The 24,188-nt window shown below is 36.7% G+C and overlaps 2 protein-coding genes across 5 annotated transcripts; one reads left to right on the top strand and one right to left on the bottom strand.

Annotated features, from left to right (window-relative positions):
• Positions 1-841: 841 nt before the first annotated feature.
• LOC145165113 (formyltetrahydrofolate deformylase 1, mitochondrial-like) lies at positions 842-7,339 on the top strand. Of its 2 annotated transcripts, none has more exons than XM_079083758.1 (9): positions 842-1,026; positions 1,445-1,634; positions 2,104-2,216; positions 6,093-6,243; positions 6,353-6,426; positions 6,517-6,664; positions 6,740-6,838; positions 6,921-7,007; positions 7,079-7,339. In XM_079083758.1, the coding sequence occupies exons 2-9, from the start codon at positions 1,506-1,508 to the stop codon at positions 7,223-7,225; spliced, it is 948 nt and encodes a 315-aa protein (XP_078939884.1). In that variant the 5' UTR covers positions 842-1,026; positions 1,445-1,505; the 3' UTR covers positions 7,226-7,339. The 2 variants fall into 2 exon arrangements, with proteins under 2 accessions (XP_078939884.1, XP_078939883.1); XM_079083757.1 differs by having other exon boundaries at positions 6,505-6,664.
• Positions 7,340-7,596: 257 nt separating this feature from the next.
• On the bottom strand, positions 7,597-9,906 carry LOC145165112 (auxin canalization protein (DUF828)). Of its 3 annotated transcripts, none has more exons than XM_079083753.1 (7): positions 9,819-9,906; positions 9,430-9,636; positions 8,988-9,345; positions 8,638-8,844; positions 8,406-8,455; positions 8,272-8,329; positions 7,597-7,975 (listed from the first exon to the last, which is right to left on the bottom strand). In XM_079083753.1, exons 2-7 carry the CDS (start codon positions 9,604-9,606, stop codon positions 7,743-7,745), a joined length of 1,083 nt encoding a protein of 360 aa, XP_078939879.1. In that variant the 5' UTR covers positions 9,607-9,636; positions 9,819-9,906; the 3' UTR covers positions 7,597-7,742. The 3 variants fall into 3 exon arrangements, with proteins under 3 accessions (XP_078939879.1, XP_078939881.1, XP_078939880.1); XM_079083755.1 differs by having other exon boundaries at positions 8,638-8,826; XM_079083754.1 differs by having other exon boundaries at positions 9,808-9,896.
• Between the last annotated feature and the right edge of the window lie 14,282 nt (positions 9,907-24,188).

The following is a 24,188-nucleotide window of genomic DNA, read 5'->3' as shown; positions in this document are numbered from 1 at the left end:
TTAGATTAAATTATATGAATAATTCTTGTGATTTAGGGTAGTATGCACGTTTAATGTTTTCAATTGCTTTATACAAAACATAGCCCTTGTGCGTTGAAGGATGATCGTATCCCCTGATTCGGGCTTCTGAAAGAAGAAGTGGATTTGTTAGTGTTTTCGGTTGATTCCTATGTACCAAGATATTGTTTGCTTTGGGCCATCCGATACGAAGACTTCCCATGGGTTACCCAAAGTAAAACTAGTTATTGATGATGACTGGATACGTTTTTACCAACGACAAAAGCGATGAGGTGGATAAAGGGACAATAATCCATTTAAAGTCATTGAGAGCGTTTGAGTTAAAAAAGTTAAAGACTAAATGTAACGTTGCCACAAGGATTATTCATATAATTTACTCTAAAATCATTGATGTAACAAATTTACTTGTTGAAAAAAAGGAAAAAAATAAAAAGGAAAAAAAATAGTAGTTTTTTTTAAATTTTTTTGAAATTATAATAAAAAAATAAAGCGACTAAAATGAAAAGAATAACCAAGTTCAATGACCAATGATAGCTTAAACAAAATATAATGACGAAAATAAAAAACTAAGAAAAAGTTCAATGATTAATTATAAGTATAATCTTGACATGTTGTTCGAAACGACTAAAATAAAACATCAAGAAAAGTTCAATGATTAATTGTAACCTTACTATCACCGGTTAGAATAATCAAAATGAACAAAAATAAAAAATTCAATAGTTAATGGTAACTTAAAGAAAATATAACGATCAAATAAAACATCTTAAAAAGTTCAGCCACATAAAAAAAAAAAAAAAAATCTTAAAATTAAACCTAACCTAATTCTCAGCTATTTGCGTACGTTTGTGCCCCTTTCGTATACGAACCAGAAGACCACGAGAACCACTTCTTCATTCCTCGCTGATCTCTCGCCTCTCACTCTCAAATCAGCATCGAGGCCACCGGTGAGCTCCTCAAACCACCTGTGAGCTACACCACCAGCGAGCTCCCCCACCACTGGAGACAAAGGTAATAAACAAAATACTAAAATAGTTCAAAACTTCAAATCTGTTTGGAATTAGAATGAACCCATGGATGTTTGAAGCTTTTAGTTTCTCTCGTGTGAATCACATATGATAGTGATTTGGTAAACTGGTAGTATTTTGGCCTGTTGAGTGTCGATTTTAGCTGCTACATGTAATCTGTCTACTGGTCCATGTGTTGTCAAATATGAAATCTTTTTAACAAATGATTACACGGTGCAATACTTGTAATCTCTCTACTGGTTTGTATAAGGAATGCGCTATGATTGTTGATTTACTAAATGATTAAAGTTTTTGCTGTTGGGTATTTTAATTTTGGAGATATTTTTATATATTTTATAATTTTAAGATTAATTATTATTATCCGGTTGGGTTTTGAAAAGTATGCCGATTCTAAATCGCAGCCGCAGGTGATGGGAATGGCGATGATTTGAGTGGACGCTGTGAGAGAGAGAGAGAGAGGTCATGAACGTTCTTGGAAGAGCTTCCTTAAGCTGGCCGATTGTTCTGGCAACCATGAAAAGATCATTTAACACCCTCAGAATCTCCCCTGATCCTTCCCTTGCTCATGGTATACACGTTTTTCATTGCCCTGTAAGTCTCCCCCTCCTCTCATATGTATTTGAATTTGCTCTTGTTTTTTTTTTTTTATCATAAAAGTCGTGAACATTGTTCTTTATGAACTATACAATACTATTGTAAATCATTAGGACTTAATCGGAATAGCATATTAGGGATTTAAATGTGTTTGAACCGAGGAATAGATTTATTGAATTGTATGGACTAGAGCTATTTTGGTATATACAAATTAGCAGAAAATAACAAAAGCATTAACCAACTTATAAATGTTTACATTGAATTCCTTATAACCACAAGATGTAATGTAATTAAGAAATTCTTATTGCCATACCTACTTTGTAGATGTAATTAAGAAAGTCTTGTGTCTTTTTGATCACGGCTTCACTACCCACTCTACAAGTTGTATTGTATATAATATATATTTTGACTATGTCTCAAACAAATTGACAATTCGATGACTTGGAGTTTATTGTATTCTGAATAGGATCAAGTTGGAATCGTGGCAAAAATATCCGAGTGTATTGCGTCAAGGGGAGGGAACATATTGGTAGCTGATATTTTTGTGCCCCACAACAAAAATGTCTTCTACTCAAGAAGGTTAGTATGTGGTGTGGTCTACTTGTGTTTTATTTATTTATTTATGTTGATAAGATTGTTTGTATTTTTTAGGTGTTTTCACTTTTCACTTATTTTGCTCTTGAAGTCAAGATTTTGGTGAACCACTAATTACCATCTAGATGTGAAAATCAAGCAAACTTTTGTTTGCCATGATTTTCTATTAGACAATTAAGCGTAATATATATATATATATATATATATATATATATACCCTTAAGGGTATATAAGCTTAGGTACCCAAACCCACCATAATACGTCGTTTTGTTTGATATATTCATTATAATGTTCTTTAACTTCAATTCCTAACTTGATTTACAATCAAGATTTTCGAAATTTCACTATTATATTCCTCTTACATCACATCTTTTTGCCGAACACCTACTAGGCTATATATATTATAGTTGAAAATGAAAATTATGTAAGAGGGAGATAAATGTGAAATTTATAAAAATCTTGGAAGTAAATTAAGTTATAAGTTGAATAATAAGAACATTGGTCAATTATAATGTATATATATGATACAAAACGACATAGTATTGTGAGTTTGCGTACCTAAGTTTATATACCCTTAATGGTATATTCACTTTTCCATATATATATATATATATATATATATATATATATATATATATATATATATAAGCGGGTTTAGAGTGTAAGTATATCTCTTATATATACTCTATTGTAATCGTGATTTACATACAATAATACAACATATTGATTACCAAGTTTATCTTGGTATCAGAGCCATATCCCACAAACCCTAAAAGTTGTCGATTGCCCTTTCTTCTCCCTTCCCTGTCGTTGTTGTCGACTACAAGACAAGACAAGACATGTCTTTTTTTTTTTTTTTTTTTGTCGTCTGTCTATGAATGACTCTCATTGTAGCCTTCACCTCAGCTGAGAAAACCACACATAACTCTCACAAGTTTGGCTTCACTTTATCTCCAAATAATTATGGCTCTTCTTCAAATAATTATGGCTCTGGAAGTAATGGTTCAATCATTCCTTGTCACTAACAACCTGTTCGGTTATATTGATGGCACAAGTTCTCGACAGCATCACAGTGCCGCCACCACAACCTAACCCTAATTACATAACATGGGTCTCTGAGGCATCATTTCGACACGTTCAAGGAATTACTTTTTGTGATCTCTAGTTGACTCTCTGCGTGCGTATGCTCATCACACATCCTCTAGGAAATACACCCTAAAGGCTCAACTTCTCAAACTAGAGATGAATGATGATGAAACCTCATCTGCATAACTGACAAGAAGAATGAGGAATGCTCTAATGCGCTCGACAATATAGGCGAACCAATGAAAGACAAAGATTTGGTGATGTTGGTTATCTCGGGTCTTAGAGAAGAAGAATACAATGGGTTGAAATCAACTCTTCTTGGTTGTCAATTCCCATCTGCCTTTGTAGAACTTCATGTTTGTTATTTGACCATGATTACATGATCAAGAAATCACCAATCGACGTCTCTCCGGCTCAAGCATTCACGACTGTCACAAACAGTCGCACCTCAACGATTCTAAGTGCCACTTCGTCTATTCGTTCACCGGATCAACGCGCTATTCAATAGTTTCTTTTACAGCTTGGTCTTCAAGTTCAGCTCGTCCATGCACAACCTGTACAAGCCCTTTACACAAACAGATCTGGAAATAACCGTGGTTGTGGTCGTGATTCTAGATGTAGATGAGGAAACTACAACAACAAACATCAAGGAAGAGGTAACCGTAATCAATTTAGTTGGGCTTCTAATCAAAACATTGTTTTTGGCACATGCAATAGGTGTGGGATTGGTCATATCCCGTCTTAATGCCCTAATTGTGATCCAACTACTATGAGGACGAGGCAGCCACCTTCGGCCAACATTACTATAGACTACCGTTCACAAACGACTAGCTCTTGGCTTCCAGATACCGGCTCTAGTCATCATGTTGCACCAGACCTATCTACCTTCGATAACTTTGAGGCCTACTTTCTGTCCAAAAATTGTCTTGATAATCATGTGTACTTTGAATTTCACTCCACTTTCTTTGTTGTTAAGGACAAGCTTACACACACTATCCTCTTCATGGATCCAAGTAATGGAGGTCTCTACTCCTTCCGTCTTCCTCAAACTCAACCGGTTCACAAAATTGTGTTTTCTACCCGTCGTGCTTCTTCCACCACATGGCACCAAAGATTTGGATATCTACATCCTCAGCTTTTGAAGTCCATGTTATCTAAATATCATTTACCTTTACAAAATAAGTGTGTTAATATTTTTTGTTGGTAAATCGTCTAAACTTCATTTATCACCATCTATTCATAAAAGTTCGCACATTATTTTCTGTGATGGGGTCATGCTCCCGTTACCTCTTATGATGGTCACAAATTGTTTTATGTTGTGTGTTGATCATTACTCTAGATTTATGTGGATTTTTCCATTAAAGTTAAAAACTGATGTTTATGTCACTTTAAAAAAATTCCTTGCGATGATTGAAAGACAGTTTCAAGCCAAACAAAAATCAGTCCAAATGGATTGGGGAGGCGAGTTTCGGAATCTCTCCCATTTCTTCTCTCCTCTCGGCATCACTCATCACGCATCGCCTTTCATGTCCGCATACTAGTGAACAAAATGGTTTTGTCCGGTCTTACTTTACTTGCTCCACAACGGTTTTGGCATTTTGCTTTTGACACCGTTGTATATCTTATTTTATTAACCGAATGTCCTCCAACACCTCACCCTTTGAACATGTGTTCAAGCATAAACCCGGATTTTCCTTTCTCCGGGTTTTTGGATGTCATGTCAATGTCAGTGCTTTCCTCATTTCCGTCCATACAATAAACACTAAATGGACTTGCGTTCTACACCTTGTGTGTTTCTTGGTTACAACATGACTACCAACCACAATCTGAATGCATCTGTATCTGTGTGGCCCGTAATGTTCGATTTAATGAACAATCCTTTCCTTTTCAAAAACCTCTTACAACCATTCCAAATCCTGCCTTACCTTTCACAAATACCTAATGCACAATCTGTCCCACCAGAAGCAGATACAACACCTACCTCACCTCATGAACAGCCCTTATTCACACCTATCACCTACTGCCCCTTCCTCTAAATACCAAACAACCCCAATCCCAAACAAACCAAACCTTACACTGCCATATACCCATACCCATACCCAATGCACTTCGCTTGACACCCAACCAGCAACCTTTACCATTGCTGCTAACAGGAACCCTAAATGGTACAACTATTATTATTTATTATTATTATTCTAGTGGTGTCACTGTAAGCTTTTTAATGAAGTTATAACTGAATGGCTTGCAAAAACTCATATACTCAGTTTACCATCTAACTTATCTTTTCGCATTGGATTTCATTTTTTTTTCACCAATCTAAGACTCGCTGGAGTTTGCCTTTCTTACTAAGATTCCCCATGCAAGCATTTACAATACCTGCAAGGCTCCTTGCCAAATTTGCACTGAATAGTTCTTCATATATACTCTTTTTAAAAATAAAAAAATAAATTTAAGCAGAAGAGTTTGTGTTACACTACACTTGATAGTAGTTGTAAAGGTAGAAAATAAGTAGAATTACAATAGCTGTGAGATTGAGGGGTATTTTGGTCATTCTGTTAGGAGATGGATGTTAGGGAGTGAGTATCTTTGAACAGAATTAGTTGAGTGAGAAATCACTTTGATTTTACTCTAAATCATTCATAATTCTGCAATTAAACCCTAGTGTTGTACATGAGTTTGATGTGTGTTGGTTTTACAAGTGCAAGTATATTAATCTAATAATCCCAACTTCACATGAAGTTGATAAGTAACAAGTAAGAATAAATTGTGTTTCAGTGAGTTTGTGTTCGACCCAATTAAATGGCAGCGGAAGCAAATGAACGAGGACTTCCTTGACCTATCAAAGATGTTCAATGCAGTTAAATCGCTTGTTCGAGTGCCTTCTGTAGACCCCAAATATAAAATTGCTCTTCTTGCTTCTAAGCAGGTTCTTCTTCTTCTTCTTCTTCTTCTTCTTGTTCTTGTTCTTTCTAGGATATAATTCAAAAGCGAAAACCAAAAATAGTATTAGATTAGTAAGGAGGTTGCTGGTGCAGGACCATTGTCTTGTTGATCTACTGCATGCTTGGCAAGATGGAAAACTTCCGGTTCAAATAAGCTCTGTAATCAGGTAAAGCATGGGACTTTGATTTTTTATTTGTTATCTTTGACCAGTAAATGTTGTATATATATCTGTATTTTTGAACAGCAATCATGATAGGGTGGGGAATACCCATGTGATGCGGTTCCTTGAAAGACATGAGATTCCATATCATTATCTGTCCAAGTCAAAGGAGAAGAATGTAGAAGATGAGATATTGGGGTTGGTTGAAGATACAGATTTCTTGGTCCTTGCTAGATACATGCAGGTAAATGTTCTTTCTAGTATAGCAGCAGGATAGGGTAAAGGTCTTATTTGTTTATTTACATTTTACCCAGGACAGGTGTTGTCTGGAAACTTTTTGAAAAGATATGGGAAGGATGTGATTAACATACATCATGGCTTATTGCCATCATTCAAGGGAGGAAATCCATCTAGGCAGGCAGGTTCTGTGTTTTCAATTTCCAAAAAATATATTTTAAGCTTTTTATTTTATGTTTTTTTTTTTTACTGGAGAATGGCAGGCTTTTGAAGCTGGGGTCAAATTGATTGGTGCCACAACCCATTTTGTCACGGAGGAGCTTGATGGAGGCCCAATCATTGAGCAGATGGTAATAAAAGAGTTTTCAGTTTCTCAACAAAAGCAAGTATCAGTAGTCAGTAGTTTCTGTTTGGGTTGCAGGTTGAGAGAGTCTCCCACAAGGATAATTTGCTGAGTTTTATTCAGAAATCTGAGAATCTTGAAAAACAATGCCTTATGAAGGCAATCAAGTCATATTGTGAGTTACGCGTTCTACCTTATGAAGACAACAGGACTGTTGTATTTTGAGTAAGGTCAAAATGATGCTGTTGCAAATTTTTGTATTTCAGTTTTCACATTCTAATTTAAGTTGTTCCAATCCAATCCAAGTGGGCATAATAATAAGATAAAGAGTCATTCTAATTGTGTGTTCATAATCATATATATGTGCATTCTCAATTCTCCTTCTTAAATTCATTGTTGTTGGAGTTTTCTTCTCTGTCAAACTTTGTGTTTTCTAGTGTGATACTTGTTTGAACACGGAAACTTTTGTTGATGTTGATTGATATATATATATATATATATATATATATATATATATATATATATATATATATATATATATATATATATATATATAGTGGAAGCAAACAGAAAAAAAAAATAAAGTAAATCACCAATGAGACAAGGCGCATAGCATATGCATATATGTTAAGTAGAGTAGTGTGTACATAGTCACAAGGGTTACAAAAACCAAAGCTATAATTAATAGCTAGACTAGATGCAGTCATAAAGCATGAGTCCATGACACATGGTTGATGGTTGTCTAGTCTAAGCTTTTTGATGGAATGCGAATGCCTGATGTTGGTTGGTTGGTAGTTTGTTTGATTTGTAGAAGATATTGAATTGTATCAACCCATTTCTGTTTGTGGATGTTTGTCTTGCACTTGAACTCCAGAAGACCTTTGGCTGTTTTAACCCCAAAATAGGTATCTGCATTTTCCCTTTCTTTGCAGTATGGCCAAGACCCTTTCTCATTGCACACACCATACACAACACCTGTCATTTGATTAATTCAAGTATTTTCATTTTCATTTTGTGTTGCTGTTTGTGGGTCCGGTCCTAGTTCTAGTCCTAGTCCTACTATAATACTATATATTATTAGGTGAGGAGGAGCAATGCTCTCTTTCTTTCACTTGAGATGTAAATATACTAATTAAATGAGTATTATATTAGGAAGAGAGATGGGAGTGGGACCCACAAAATGGTCCTAGGTAGTAAACAAAAAGTTTTTTTTTAAATTTTTTTATCATCGGTTTAAATTACATTTGCCATGCCATGAAGTGGAAGCTTGCCTTTATTCTTTGTGGAAAAGGCCCCTCCCACATAATTGCTTTTGAGCTTGATTATAACCTGTCATGCAAAAATTTAGTGCCATAATTTTTGTTTTACACAAATCTCATACTTTGGTTTTCTAAATTTTTTTTACCTGGGACTTGTTGTTTATGTATATGGATACTTGCTTCCAGTGTAACCCTCCTGGGCATTGATTGATCAGAAAGCTGGTCAGCCTTTCATATACTTATTTTCTCATATATATATATATATATATATATATATATATATATATATATATATATATATATATATATATATATATTACTAGTAGTATTTTCATGATACATACGATGAGATGAAATCATGAAATGAAAGCAAGCAACCTTTGTATACTTGTTGCAGCATGTGTTGAGTAGAAGAGTGATGGTGGTCGTCGTCCTCCTCCTCCTCCTCCTCCTCGTGGGGTTTAAATTTAATGGTTTGAGTGTGAGCAGCAGGAGGTGGCATTCCCTTTTCATATGGAATGACAGTAGCATTCTTTTTTGCTTGTTTTGGAAATCTAGCTTTCAGGGCTGCTTCACCTCGCAAAGCTATATTATTGTAATTGAATAATTGAGTGTATATATATATATATATATATATATATATATATATATATATATATATATATATATATATATATATATATTCTATTTAAAAATATAGTTGAGTTGATGAGGATGAGGATGAGGACCTGTTGCAGCTGCAGCTGTGAGAGTTGTTAGATGGGTTGGAGTTTGGATGTTGATGGCTGATTGGAGGACAGACAAGACAAGATGATGATCAGCTCCAGAGGATTCCGCCAACTCACAGCAATGGGTTGCTAACAGCTCTGTAGCCGATGCAACAGCACTGCTCATTCTTGAATCCTCCTCCATGCTTCTCGCTCTTGTGATGGAGGCCAAAGCCGCCGCCAGACCCGCAACAGACAGGGCGGCATGGGTCTGTGCTTTTTCTGCCCGGACTTTATCTTTCTTCCCTCCCCCTCGTATGCTGCTGTGATTAAACCATCTAACCCTTTCAACTTTTGATACCTTCATCACCTTTGTTTGCTGCAACAAATTATCAGTTAAAACCAATATTCCTTTGAATTTCTTAAATTTTGGGATTTCAGAAATCATCAACTAACTCCTCACAGGTTGTGGTTGTGGTTGTGGTGCAACCAATGATGATTCCGTTTTTCTTGATTTATGTGCCATTAATGCTTTTGAAATTTCATCAGCAGAAAGACTCCAGGATCTGGACAAAAATTCCATCGGCTCCATTGGTGTTTCTGGTTGTGGAATCAATTCTCCTGACTTCTCACTTTCCATTCTTTAGCTTCCCTCCCTCAAAAAACCAGTCTATATCCACAAGAAAAAAAAAAAACATCAAAAAATTACAACACAAATAACAATCGAGTCATCATAAATTTAGGTTTCTGGTGCAATTAAAAATAATGAAATGAGACAAAGCCATGTAATGTTGGGCTTGTGGGTACACGTACAACTCATTCTCATGAGATTGGGCATTACCATTAACCAACCTTTTAGAAACAAAGATGTACATGTGTGATATGCATGCCAACCACAGGAAAACTTTGGAACTCTATCAAGTACTCAACTCAACTCTCTCTCTCTCTCTCTCTCTCTCTCTCTCTCTATATATATATATATATATATATATATATATATATATATATATATATATATATATATACTCCCTCCGTCCCATATTAATAGTTCATGTTTCCTTTTTGGTTTGTCCCAAAATAATTGTCTACTTCTAAAAATAAATATGTCTTTTACCATAATACCCCTCATTATTAGTTAAATTACCATAAAATTAAATGCAACTACCATAGAATTAAATGCAACAGAAGGGTAAGACTGTCATTTCCTTTAATAAAGTTAATGGTAATTAATGTTTTCTTAAAATGTATGTTTTTTGTCTGTGGACTATTATTTTGGGACGGAAGGAGTATATATATATATATATATATATATATATATATATATATATATATATATAGGGTGAGGTTCAATAGAGAACCATATATAAATATTTCATATATGTGCTTGAATGCTCTAGAAATTGAAAAAAAGATTTGGTTCCTTGAAGAACCAATAATTATGGTTCTCTATTGAACTTTTCCATATATATATATATATATATATATATATATATATATATATATATATATATATATATATATATATATATATATATATATATAAACTATGGAGTATGGACTATGGGTGAGGGGTCAGTCATGAGATCAGTGGAGAGACAGACATGATGGGTAACATAAACATAAGACTTGAATCCTGTGCTTGTAAGTTCTTGTCTCCCATAAATTAAGGTAAGGTGTTGCCACCCTAAAACTAAACGCTCTCTTCTCTTGTGTTGTGTTGAGTTTGTCCCTATAAAGACGAGCATAAGTACATGCTTAAAACCCCGATTATGGACCCACATTATACTAATATTAATATTCCTCTTTATCATCAAAATTGTGACACTTTATTCTTTTCGACGACGTTGGTTTTGGAAAATTCTTTTAGACTATTTATCAAATATTTATATTTTATTCTATTACTGTCACGTATCCTGAAATTATGTGTAATGGCAACAGCAACCACAAAAAAAAAAAAAAACTTAATTTGAAATACTTTGATTAAATTATTAGATATTTCATATATGTGCTTGAATGCTTGGCCTTCGGTTGGTGTTGGGTGATATGCATGTGAAAATATTTCTCGGTTTTTGGGTAACTTGTTTCCAAATTCTCCAGCAATCTGCCTGTTTAATTCTTTAATATACCTGTTTAATTCCTCTTTCTTTCTCCATCGATGCATGTCATTGCCTACATGACGTAGCCAAGATTTTGTTTTAGGATATGTCATAAATTTATAAAATATGATCGATTAGCAAAATACTTCAAATGATAACAAAATGTAACAATGTATGCATTCTAAAACAAATTATTCATTTAAGTAGCACACAATGCTCTCTTATACCATTAAAATTATTTAGAATAGAGTCTAAAAATAGAAGCTTAGTGATATCAATTATAAACATAGTCTAATATTTTTATACAAAATAAACTTATAATACAGATAATTTGTTCATAGCAAGAAGTAATAACCTAATTTATTAGAAACATACGATAAAAATATAAAATCAATGCAAACCTAAATTGGTAAAAAGTAAGTTAACTAAAAGTTGTCTATGATAAAAATAAAAACAAGTAGTTGAGTATTAAGATAATAGAAAAAAAATTAATATACTAACCTGATGGTTGATGGCTGATGAATAATGATGTTGGTGAATAATGAACGAAATATGAAATAAATAGCAACAATTCAAAAAGTTAACAATTCAAAAAGTGGCGGTTATCAAATCTTTGATCGGCAAAATCCAGACCATATGAAGCAATTTTTTTTACTTAACAAAAATATATATGGTATATAAGACTTAGATCTGTGTCGGGTGGGTCAAGGCCTAACTTTGTGTAACGTCTCGAAAATCACATGGAAAAATTTTCATTATTAAAATATTAATCCATACAACAATTTGTTCCCAAAAACAATCAATGTGAAAAATAATATTTAAACATCAAAGTAAAAGTCGTAAACAACTACTACGGAATAAAACCATGGGTATGTTGTGCAGTCACGCCGGACCCTTCCCTTTTAAACTGGAAGTACCTAAAACCATAACCATAAAACGGTAAGCACAAAGCTTAGTGAGTTTCCCAAAATACCATATACCATACATATCATTGGGCCCAGCCCGCATATTGGGCCCAACCCATAATAATGGGCCTAGCCCGTCCTAATCAATGGGCTCAACCCAACATACAATTAGGCCTAGCCCGTCATACAATAAGCCTAGCCTAACATACAACGGGCCCCACCCACTCATGCAATGGGCCTAGCCCTACATGCATGTCCATGGACCCAACCCAACATACAATGCAAGAGTCATAAAGACAACTAGCATTCTACATAACACATTCCAGTGGGACGACATTAGTGCCTTCGACCCACAAGTATAGTGAGGAGACTCACCTCAATCCGATGTCAATAAATCTCACACTCGAGCTGCTGCTACCACGACTTCTCACACTGAACATATCAAATATCAATCCTAATCAATAATTAAGGTAATAACCCATAATCAAAGGTCCAATCATATTCTATCATGCTAAGGGGTAAAAGACTATTTTACCATTCCCATACTTGGCCTAACCAATCATGGCCCAAACCCAAAATGATCTAAAGCCCAAAATGGACCAAAATTGCTTATGGTGAGTACGCCCCGCGTACCACCATTGTACGCCCATCGTACATCGTGCTCAAAGAAAAGGTAACGGGCTGAAACCCGTTACGCGCAGTGTACCGGGACGGTACGCCCAACGTACGCCGCTGCTGCCCAAACTCCACTCCATGTACTCATTTAAGTTTTCCAAAAAGTGACGATTTTATCCTTGGATGAGTTTTGGGGGCATTAAAGTCGGATACTTTCATTAAACCTATCAAATATCTCATTTAACAAGTTGGACCCTTTGTAGCCGGTTACCATGTGCTGATTTGGCACTTAATTGACATGTTGGCACAGACGTTACTCTGTTACGTCCGTTTACCCACCACCTAATCTCACCCTTTTGCACATATACGTACACTTTCTCAGAATTCTTCAGAAAGTCGACATCATTCATCTTAAAATTAGGGCTTATGGTTTTTGAAGAAGATTAGGTTATTGAAGAGTCGGTTTCACAGGGTATGTGTAATTTCTTTGAAGATTGTGTTATTACAGTTCTTTGTTCTTCAAAGGTTAACGAATAACGACAATATGTGTTTGTGTTTTTTTTTCAGGTTGTTATGATGGATTGGGATTCAGAACACGAAGGTAACACATACCCATTTTTTGGTTTACGTGAGCCTTTCTCTGGTCTTAATGAGATGGATTTTGAGCTTCATGGCATCTACATGGATCATGAACCAGACGAAGAGTTCATTACTCCACTGGACAAGTGTAAGGATGCATTTCTTAATGTGTTACTAAGTGATGAAAATATTAGAAACTCTAGTTTGACTAATGATGTAAGAGCACAAGTGTATCATCGTGGTGACTTGCAAAGTGATGAAAATGAAAAAGAGCAAGAACAGGTGATAAACAAGTACAGATTACATGATCCAAAAACAAGATGGGACAAAATGGAACCAAAACTTGGTGATATTTTTTAGAATGTTACACAACTGAAGTTTTGTATCCAAAACTACGCAGTCCACAATGGGTATCAACCCTACTTTGAGAAGTGTGACAGTACAAGAATAGTTGTAAGATGTGGGAAAAGAAATGAGGATAATTGTTGCCCTTTTAGACTATATGCCTCATGGATGTTCAATGAAAGATCTATTCAAATCAAGACTTTAGAAGCTACTCATGTTTGTGGTAAGAAGTTCAAACTTGGTTGTATGGTTACTCCTGAATGGATAGGTAGACACTACATAACTGAAATTGCAAATAAACCTAAGGTGAAGCTTAAAGAGATGATTACTGACATCAGACAAAGGTTTAGGTGTGCTGTGTCTATAGGCCAATGTCGTAGGGCAAAGAAATGGGCCGAGGAGCTAATTGAAGGTAAATTGACTGAACATTATGCCAAAATATGGGATTATGCACAAGAGTTGTTAAGATCCAATCCAGGTTCTACATGTAAGGTGTGTGTTACTGTCAATCCAGATGGGATAAACTATTTTCATAGGTTTTATATTGGTTTCAAAGCTATATGTGAAGGCTGGAAATGAGGGTGTAGAAGAGTTATTGGTTTGGATGGGTGCTTTCTGAAGGGAGCAGTAAAGGGTGAGTTGTTGACAGCCATAGGTAGAGATGCCAATAATCAGGTCTACCCAATTGCTTGGGCTGTTGTCGATGTTGAGAATAAGGCTAACTGGACATGGTTCCTTGAGCTTCTAAGGGATGATTTAGATCTTGATAGTGGAAGAGGTTTGGTAGTGATATCAGATCAACACAAGGTAAAATTTAACATACTTGTCCTCTACTTAATTGCATAATTATCTTATTACATATTTGTCCTCTATTAAACTAATTAAATGGTTGTCTGGTAGGGTCTGCTTGAATCTGTGAAAGATATACTGCCTCATGTTGAACACAGGAATTGTGCTAGGCACATTTATGTCAACTTTAGAAAGGCTTTCACAGGTGTGGAGTATAAGAAGTTGTTTTGGGCTGCCTCTATGAGTTGCACAGAAGGTGACTTCAAGAGGCATATGGAAAGCATCAAGAAATTGAGCCCTTCTGCATATGAATACTTGATGTCAAAGCAACCAGAAACATGGTGTAGAGCCTATTTTGGAACAGGATATGCATGTGAAGCAGTTGAGAATGGGATCTCAGAGTGCTTCAACTCAATAATATTGGATGCTAGGAAAAAACCTTTGATCACTATGCTTGAAGAGATACGGATTTATATCATGGACAGGTTTGCTTACATGAATGTGGAAAGTGAAAAGTGGAATTCAAATGTTTGTCCAAAATTTTTGAAAAAAATGAATAGATTTGGGAAAAATATGAGGTAATATTTTATGCTTTCTAAAACTTATCTTAATCATTAATTATTGTTACTAACTAGATACTTGATTGTAGGTTCTGGGGAATAATTCATAGTCAAGGGCATGTGTTTGAGGCCAGAAGAGGGTGTGACAGTTATAGGGTGGACTTAGATGATATGACATGTTCATGTAGGCTGTGGGATTTGGCTGGCATCCCTTGTGTGCATGCAAATGCAGCAATTAATTTTATCCATCAAACACCAGATGCATACATCAATGCATACTTCTCTAAAGATAAATTTAGGCAATGTTACTCAACAAACATTGAACCTGTTAATGGCAGCAATCTTTGGGCCCAAACTGAATACATTAAGCCATTGCCTCCAATGTCTAAGAGGATGCCTGGTAGGCCTGCTACCAAAAGAAAGAGGCATGCCAGTGAGAAGGAGAGCAAGTTTTCAACAACAAAAGTGAAGGTTGCAAGAACTACCAGATGTGGTAATTGTTTGGAATATGGTCATAACAAGAGGGCATGTAAGAATGAGAGAAAACAATATGTGCCTCCCCCACCAAAGAAGACAGGAAGGCCAAGAAAACATCCCATCCCCCATGTGTCTACAAGCCCTGGTCAACCAAATGTCCCAAGTCAACCTCCATGCTCTAACACAGTGAGGAGGAGTCCAAGAAAACATAACACATTGAGGATGAGTCTCAGAAAACATCAGCAACAGGCAGGTTCTAAAAGATTTAGGAGAAATAGTATTGATGTACCAAGGAAGAAGTTGTGCACAAGGAGAGGTGGTGGGAGGATTGGTTCTGCAACTATAGGTACTCAAGAGAGTGTGGTTCAACAAGTTCCAGTTGTTGATGAGGGTGAAAATGTGATGGGTGATAATGTGGGTCAAAGTGTAGTTCAACAAGTTCCAGTTGTGCAGGAAGTTCAAGTAATTCATATTCAAGATGGTCATATGATGCAAGAAGGAGAAAGTAGTCAAGCAAGTGTGATGGAAGGTAGTGACACTTTTGGGCAAGTAGGGTCCAGTATTGGTAGGAAGCTTAAATCAATAAATGATGAAATTGAACAAGGTATTGATTCAATTTTAGAAGGGGTTAACTTCACAAACAAAACAAAGTCCAGTCCACTAAATGGTGACAATGAGGTGGAAGATAATCAGTTTATTGAGTTTACTGAGGGCAAAGAGGATGATATTCTCCCAGAGAAGATACAATTAGGACCTAAAGAAATTGCTAGTATGCTAGAAGCTGGTTATAGCATGGCAGAAATAGAAGCTATGCCAGGGGTACAAGTGGAATTGGATGATTCCCCACCAGTTGAACTGGTAAGACCTATTATCTTTTATTAATTAACAATTTTTATGGTGATTCTTGTGACCTAATTATATCTTTTTACACTAGGATGTAAATGATTTCATTGATGGTCATCATTCTGATGATGATGTTGGTCTGGATGGTGGAGCTGAAGGTGCTGGAGATGAAGCTGCTGGTGATGGTGGTCTGGATGATGATGTTGGTCTGGATGCTGGTGATGGTGATGAAGAAGGTCCTGGTGGTGGAGATGTTGATGATGGTGATGGGCCTGAAGGTGATGGTGATGAAGAAGGTCATGGTGGTGGAGATGTTGATGATGGTGAGGAAAACCAGGGTGATGATGAAGGACATCAGGTTGTCCTAATCGTTAGGAGGAGAATAAGGAAAACTTCTGAGAGGATTACCAAGATAAAGCTAAGAAAGGGTGTCTATGACAAAGATGGTGGTGGTTCTTCTTTTGTAAAGCCAATCAACTTGGAGTAGTTTGTTAGCAAGAAGGGGGATGGGGGTGTAGGGGGAATGGTATAGGTTGCCACTTTTGTAAACTTTGTTTTTTGGCATTTTGATTGTAGCATGCATCCAATTGTTAATTTTCTTACCATTTAGGTTGCCTTTTTTGTGCAATGTTTAGGCATTTTGGTACAAATGGATGGCTGCTACATATTGGTAGTATGTAATTAAACTATATGTAATGGATACACCCCCTTCTATATTATGTTCAATCTTTTAGAATTGTTACCATTCACTAATTATTTCTGCAATATACCATTTTATGCAATGTTATTCAAACTTGCAAATACACACCAATTGTTACCATTCAAACTTGCAAATACACACCAATTGTTCAGTCTTTTAGAATTGTTACCATTCACCAAAACACTTGTTACCATTCACCAAATCTTACCATTCAACAACTTGTACTACAAATTTATACCAATTACCATTTTAATTCAATCTAAAACAAAACAAACCAAATGTTACCATTCACCAGTTGTTACCATTCAGAAATTTATACCAATTACCAGTTGTTAATTCAATATACTTACAAAACAAACCAGCTTGCACTCCAGTTAACATCCATACATTAGAAATTAACATCCATACATTGCAAACCAACTTGAATTCCAGTTAACATCCATACATTAGAAATTAACATCCATTAACATCCATACATTAGAAATTAACATCCATACATTGCAATTAGCATCCACACATTACAAATTACAATCCTAACATTACATATACCTAACAAACTATCAAATACCATCAAAAGCTCAAAAGCTACATATTTCAAGATCACAATACTGCTCCCTTCAGAAAAGCCACCCTTTACTACTCCCTTCAGAAAACACCCTTTATTGCCATTAAATCTTGCATAACACTAGAACAAGGATGAACAATATAGCCCCTAACAAAACAACAACCATCTGCATTAATGCCATCATTTGTCACTGCTCTGTAATGCGATTTGACTCTGGCATCATGTCTTGCTTTTGAATTCCTTCATTGTCAACCCATCTGAAAAACCCACAACCTCCTTCTCCCTACATAATTAGGTCAGTGCATAATACCCTTACTGCAATCCTGCTAAAGAAAAGGGAAAATGATTTTTACCTTATAATTAGGGCACCCCCAAAATTTCTTGCCTGGATTTTCTGGTGTGCGTGAAACAAACACATGGCATAAATCTTCACACCAACACTTCACTTCGATCTTCTTCTTGAATTGTGAATGTGAATTCGAGCTTGATTTTGCAGAAGATGTTGGCATTTTGCGTGGGAGAATATTTTGCGTGGGATATTGCGGTGCGAGAGGATGCAAGAAACAGGGGGTGGGGAAGGGTTATGTGGGGAGAGGGTTGGGGCCCACGTTGTTTGACATGTCAATTAAGTGCCAAATCAGCACATGGTAACCGGCTACAAAGGGTCCAACTTGTTAAATGAGATATTTGATAGGTTTAATGAAAGTATCCGACTTTAATGCCCCCAAAACTCATCCAAGGGTAAAACCGTCACTTTTTGGAAAACTTAAGGGCTTTATTGACAATTTCCCAATATTTTTATACAAAATAAACTTATAATACAAATAATTTGTTCATAGCAAGAAGTAATAACCTAATTTATTAGAAACATACGATAAAAATATAAAATCAATGCAAACCTAAATTGGTAAAAAGTACGTTAACTAAAAGTTGATGGGTTTTAGGTAAAACAAATAAACTAGAAAACAATTCCTAAGTTCACATGCAACCTACTTTGGATCTATGTTTTAACTATTGAACATACAACTTTGAATTGCAAAAAAAGAACCCTAGAGGAGAGAGGCTAATTTCGAAATTAACAAACTAGGGTTTAGGTGTTACATACCTTTCAATTGTTATAGCAAACAATTGATAATCCTCTTGATTTTGATTTTGATCTTCTTGGAAGCTTAGCACCACAAATGTAATGCCTCTAATGGAATCACACCCAAGAACTAGCAAGAAGGAAACTTGGAGGAGAGAGGATGGAGAGAGTATGCAATTTCGGCCTTAGGGTTTCTTCCAAAGAAATCAGTGACCTCAAATGTGAGCCAGGAGGCTCCTTAAATAGCTGAGGGATCTAGGGTTTAGGGAAAACCCTAGTTATCCTTTGCTTAGGGCCTAAGCAAGATCCAAAGGCCTTATTTGGACCCCTTGGACGAAATCTCTAGGGTTTCCCCTAAGAATTTCGTCCACCTCCTTCCAAGGGGGTTCTGGAACCTTCCACTCAACTATTAGTTAAATGCAAACTAGTCCCTACACTTTATAATTAATTCTTTTAACCCCAAAATTAATTCTGATTAATTTCTGGCTAACTATTAATTAAACATAATGATTTCTAATTAATATATTAATCTTTTAACATATTAATAAATCATTTATATTAGTTCATTAGTCTTATAAATTAATATCTCTCTTTTCATAATTTCCTTGTCCAGTTGCTAGGTTGAGGGCAACCCAAAAGGACTGTGCTGCTATCAATTCAAGTACATACCAATTATAGTTATGGGCTTAGACACCTAATCCAACAGTCTCTCACTTGGATAAGTCTGTAACTATAATTGCTAGTATGCCTTCTAAATTTGACCAGCAAATTGTAGCTTCCAAAAAGCTGCTGCCGAACTCTGACCCAGTTAGTTACGTGTCCTAAGATAAGTGATCATATAATCCTTCGTTATGCTAGATATCCCTAGACATAAGACATGGAATGTAATCAATCTCTTTGTCCAGAATCTATGTTTCCCGATTCCTGATTTGTGATGATGTAGGACTTCTAATTGAACACATCAATTTAGTCCTGGCTGGGCCCAGCACATAAGTCAACACCAAATCATCAAGGGGCCCACAGATATCGCTTTTCCTGTTAGGGCAAAAGGAACGAATAAACGTTGACTCATATGCTTGTATCTTTTACTCATCAAATTATGCATGACAATACGTTTTATAACACCAAGTTACTGATGCGTTTTCGTATCACCAATGCATGACCGAGTTGTAAATCACAACTCATATATCTTCGTTTCAAGATTATAAGATATTATCGTCTCAGTATTACTCGTGATGAATTCCATGAAGTGATACTCTGAGCGAGGGTTTATCCAGTACTCAAATCTCAATTTCTGAGTACTCATGAACGTTGCAGCAATTCTATTGCCATGTCTATCCTTAGACAATCTACAATCCAGTTCATGACAGTCTTAATTCACTACTTACTTCCAAAAGTATGAGTGACTGTGGAGTTTGAATAATCTTATTATTCGGGAAGTAAAACATGCAAAAATGAAACACAATAATAAACAATTGACAAAAGGCAGAAACCAAACTTATAAATAATACTTTATTATTTAATCACCAAAAGTCCATTACATTTACTTTGTTACAAGTTTCAGTATAAAACTAATCTAACTACTAAAACTAATATCATCTTTCAGTCCTATGCTCCGAGCATGCTGAATATGCTTAGCCCTACTCAGACCCTTTGTGAGGGGATCTGCTGGGTTATCTTCAGATGACACCCTCTTTACTATAAGATGGCCTTCTTCAACTCTATGTCTGATGAATGGTACTTTCTGTCGATATGTCTGGTCTTACCATGATCTCTCGGTTCCTTTGTGAAGGCAACCGCTCCTTCATTATCGCAGAACAGTTCCATAGGCTCCTGGATGGTTGGAACAACTCCGAGATCCCCAATGAAGTTCCTCAACCAAGCTGCTTCTTTCGACGCTTCACTTGCTGCTATGTACTCTGATTCACAAGTAGAATCAGCCACCTGAGAACGGAAGTTATCTCTATCCGTCTGAAAGCTGGCATCACTGTAACCATCTACTCTCAAAGTATCACTGCCACCAAGCACAAGGACCCAGTCCTTTGTCCTTCGCAAATACTTGAGTATATTCTTAACTGCTATCCAATGAGCTCTACCTGGGTTTCCCTGATAGCGACTGACCATGCTCAAAGCAAATGTCACATCAGGGCGAGTACATGTCATAGCGTACATGATCGATCCGACAGCGGAAGCATAAGGTACACGACTCATGTCATCTATTTCAACATCTGTACTCGGGCATTGAGTCTTACTCAATTTGGTATTGCTCTGGATAGGTAGCTCTCCCTTCTTGGAATTTTCCATACTAAACCTCTTTAGTACCTTATCCAAGTATGTGCTCTGACTAAGTCCAATTAGTCTCTTCTTTCTATCTCTCAATATTCTAATCCCAAGAATATAGGCAGCTTCTCCAAGGTCTTTCATGGCAAAACACTTTCCAAGCCAAGACTTAACTTCTTTCAAGGTTGGAACGTCGTTACCAATGAGTAATATGTCATCGACATACAACACCAGAAAAGTTACTATACTCCCACTAGCCTTGATATACACACAGAACTCATCTTCACTTCTAGAGAAAACAAACTCTTTGACTTTCTCATGGAAGCAAAGATTCCAACTGCGAGATGCTTGTTTCAATCCATTAATGGATTTCTCAAGCTTGCACACTCTATTGGGGAACTTTGCATCAACAAAACCCTCTGGCTGACTCATGTAAACATCTTCAGCCAACTTCCCATTAAGGAAAGCAGTTTTGACATCCATCTGCCAGATTTCATAATCATGAAAGGCAGCTATGGCGAGCAATATCCTAATAGATTTAATCTTAGCCACTGGCGAGCAGGTCTCATCATAGTCAACCCCTGGGGTTTGAGTGAAACCTTTTGCAACCAGTCGAGCCTTGAATGTGTGCACATTTCCATCCATGTTTGTCTTCTTCTTGAAGATCCATTTGCACCCAACTGTCTTACGACCTGGTGCACTATCAACCAAATTCCAAACTTGGTTGTCATACATGGACTTAATCTCGTTGTCCATTGCCTCTTTCCACTTGGAAGCCTCTGGGCCTGCCATTGCTTCCTTATAAGTGACTGGTTCATCTAAGTTTACCAGTGTTCTGTCACTTATGAATGTGTCACCATCTGAAGTAATATGAAAACCATACAACTCAGGTGGCACACTCACCCTAGTGGATCTTCTAAGAGGTAATGAGTTATCGATTGGTTCAACAGGAACTGTTTCCTCTGGTTGGGTGCTAGTGTCATCTAAGGTTCCTTCATTGGCTGACTCTTGAATTTCTTCAAGGTCAATAGTGCTCCCACTGTCCTCTTTGAATATGAGCTCTCTTTCAAGAAAGACTCCTCTTCGTGCTACAAAGACCACGTTCTCACTAGGTCTGTAGAACAAATATCCAAAAGACTGCTTTGGGTAACCAATGAAAACACATTTCTCACTTCTAGCTGCTAGCTTGTCGTGAGTCTCTCGTCTTACGAAAGCTTCACAACCCCAGACTTTAATATGTGCTAACGAGGGAACTTTCCCTGTCCACATTTCCTGAGGTGTTTTGGCAACCTTCTTTGTAGGGACAAGATTGAGGATGTGGGCGGCTGTCTCTAAGGCATACCCCCAGAAGTGAATGGGAAGCGAAGCCCGACTCATCATAGAACAAACCATGTCTAACAAGGTTCGATTACGCCTCTCAGCTACACCATTTAACTGTGGTGTCCTAGGAGGAGTCAATTGTGAGACTATCCCACATTCTTTCAGATAGTCGTTAAACTCGATACTAAGATACTCCCCGCCTCTATCAGATCTAAGTATCTTTATCTTTCTGCCCAATTGATTTTCGACTTCATGCTTAAACTCTTTGAACTTTTCAAAAGTTTCTGACTTATGCTTGATCAAGTTGATATATCCATATCTGCTATAATCGTCAGTGAAAGTCACATAGAATTGATTAGCATCTCTTGTAGTTGATCTGAAGGGCCTACACACATCTGTGTGTATGAGATCCAACAGACCTTCACCTCTTTCACAAGACCCTGTGAATGGTGATTTTGTCATCTTTCCCAAAAGACAAGATTCACACATATCATCTGATTTTAGGTCAAATGATTCCAACACTCCATCCTTTTGGAGTTGGGCTATGCGTTTCTTGTTAATGTGTCCAAGACGACAATGCCACAAGCATGCCTTGTCTACACTATTAGACAAGTCAATATTAAGTACACTATTTCCTAAGCTATCAACACAAGTCACTGTTTCATACACACCATCACAAGGTAAAGCTTCAAACATAAAAACACCATTCTTATAAACAGAAATTGAACCATTCAAATCATTAAAAGAATATTTGAAACCTTGTCTGAACAATGCATGAAATGAAATAATGTTTCTCGTCATCTCAGACGAATAGCAACAATTTATTAAATCTAATCTAACATCATTGCTAAGCAGAAGCTGATAAACTCCGATCTTGGTCACTGGTGAAGACTTTCTGTTTCCCATGATCAAGTTTATCCTTCCTCGCTCTATCTCCTCACTTTCCTTTAGTCCCTGCAAATCAGAACAGATATGAAAACCACATCCTGTATCAAGGACCCATGAACGAGAAGATAATGAGTTATTAGCAGAAATAGTGTAAATACCTGCCGAAGATGGCTTCACTTTGCCATCCTTGATATCTTACAAATATTGTGGGCAAGATCTCTTCCAATGCCCCTTTTGATTGCAGTAAAAGCAAACGGCCTCTTTTGGATCAGAAACATGGGGAGTGGAACCATTGGGCTTAGCCTTTGGGCCATTACTAGACGACCCAGCTTGAGCCTTGCTCTTCCAGTTTTGCTTGGGAGGACCTTTCCTCTTTTTCCCCTTTCCCTGTCCAATAGCCAACACAGGGGCACTTGTAGGCGTGGAGGGTATACTTTTACCCTTCATTCCTGCCTCAGCTGTCTGCAACAAGTTGTGCAATTGGGCCAAGGTCTGCTCAGTATTATTCAAATGGTAAGTTAGAATAAACTGACCATAACAATCAGGTAGTGAGTTCAAGACCATGTCAATGGCCAATTCCTCATCAAAGTGAATGTTGAGCTTGACCAAACGCTCTATGTAGCGTTGCATTCTTTGCATATGTGACACAACCGATTCCCCTTCTTTCATCTTGCAAGCCATGAGTGACTTGACTACTTCAAACTTTTCTTGACGAGCTCGCTTATGGTACTTTTCCATAAGGTCCTTGTTCATCTCAAAAGGCCAGTAGTCCTCATAGTACCTCTGCAGTTCTGGGGACATGGTTGCCACCATGATGCACGCCACTTTGGTAGCATCATCGTAATGTTTCTTGTAGGCAGCAAGATCTTCAGGAGTAGCTTCAGACTCATCAAGCTCTTTGAGCTCCTTTTCAAGAACATATTCTTTGTTCTCAAAACGAAGAGCCATCTTGATGTTGCGCATCCAATCGTTATAGTTTGAGCCATCCATAACGACTTTGGAGCAAATATTGAGCAAATAGAAGTTCTGGTTGGAGGAGGATGAAGCAGAAGTGTTTCCAGGAGTAGCCATCTGAAAAGAAAGAAAGTTTTAGTTAGATTTCAAGATACCTCAATATAATAACCCAAAGATAAAATATCAAGGTTAGGATCCAACTATGAAGATTCACAACTTAGA

The sequence above is a fragment of the Lactuca virosa genome, chromosome 3 (assembly GCF_052849685.1).
Source record: "Lactuca virosa cultivar CGN04683 chromosome 3, Lactuca_virosa_CGN04683_v6, whole genome shotgun sequence".
NCBI classification, from domain to species: Eukaryota; Viridiplantae; Streptophyta; class Magnoliopsida; order Asterales; family Asteraceae; genus Lactuca; species Lactuca virosa.
Note: the sequence above shows the minus strand (reverse complement) of the source record. Positions and strands in the feature narration are given on the sequence as shown.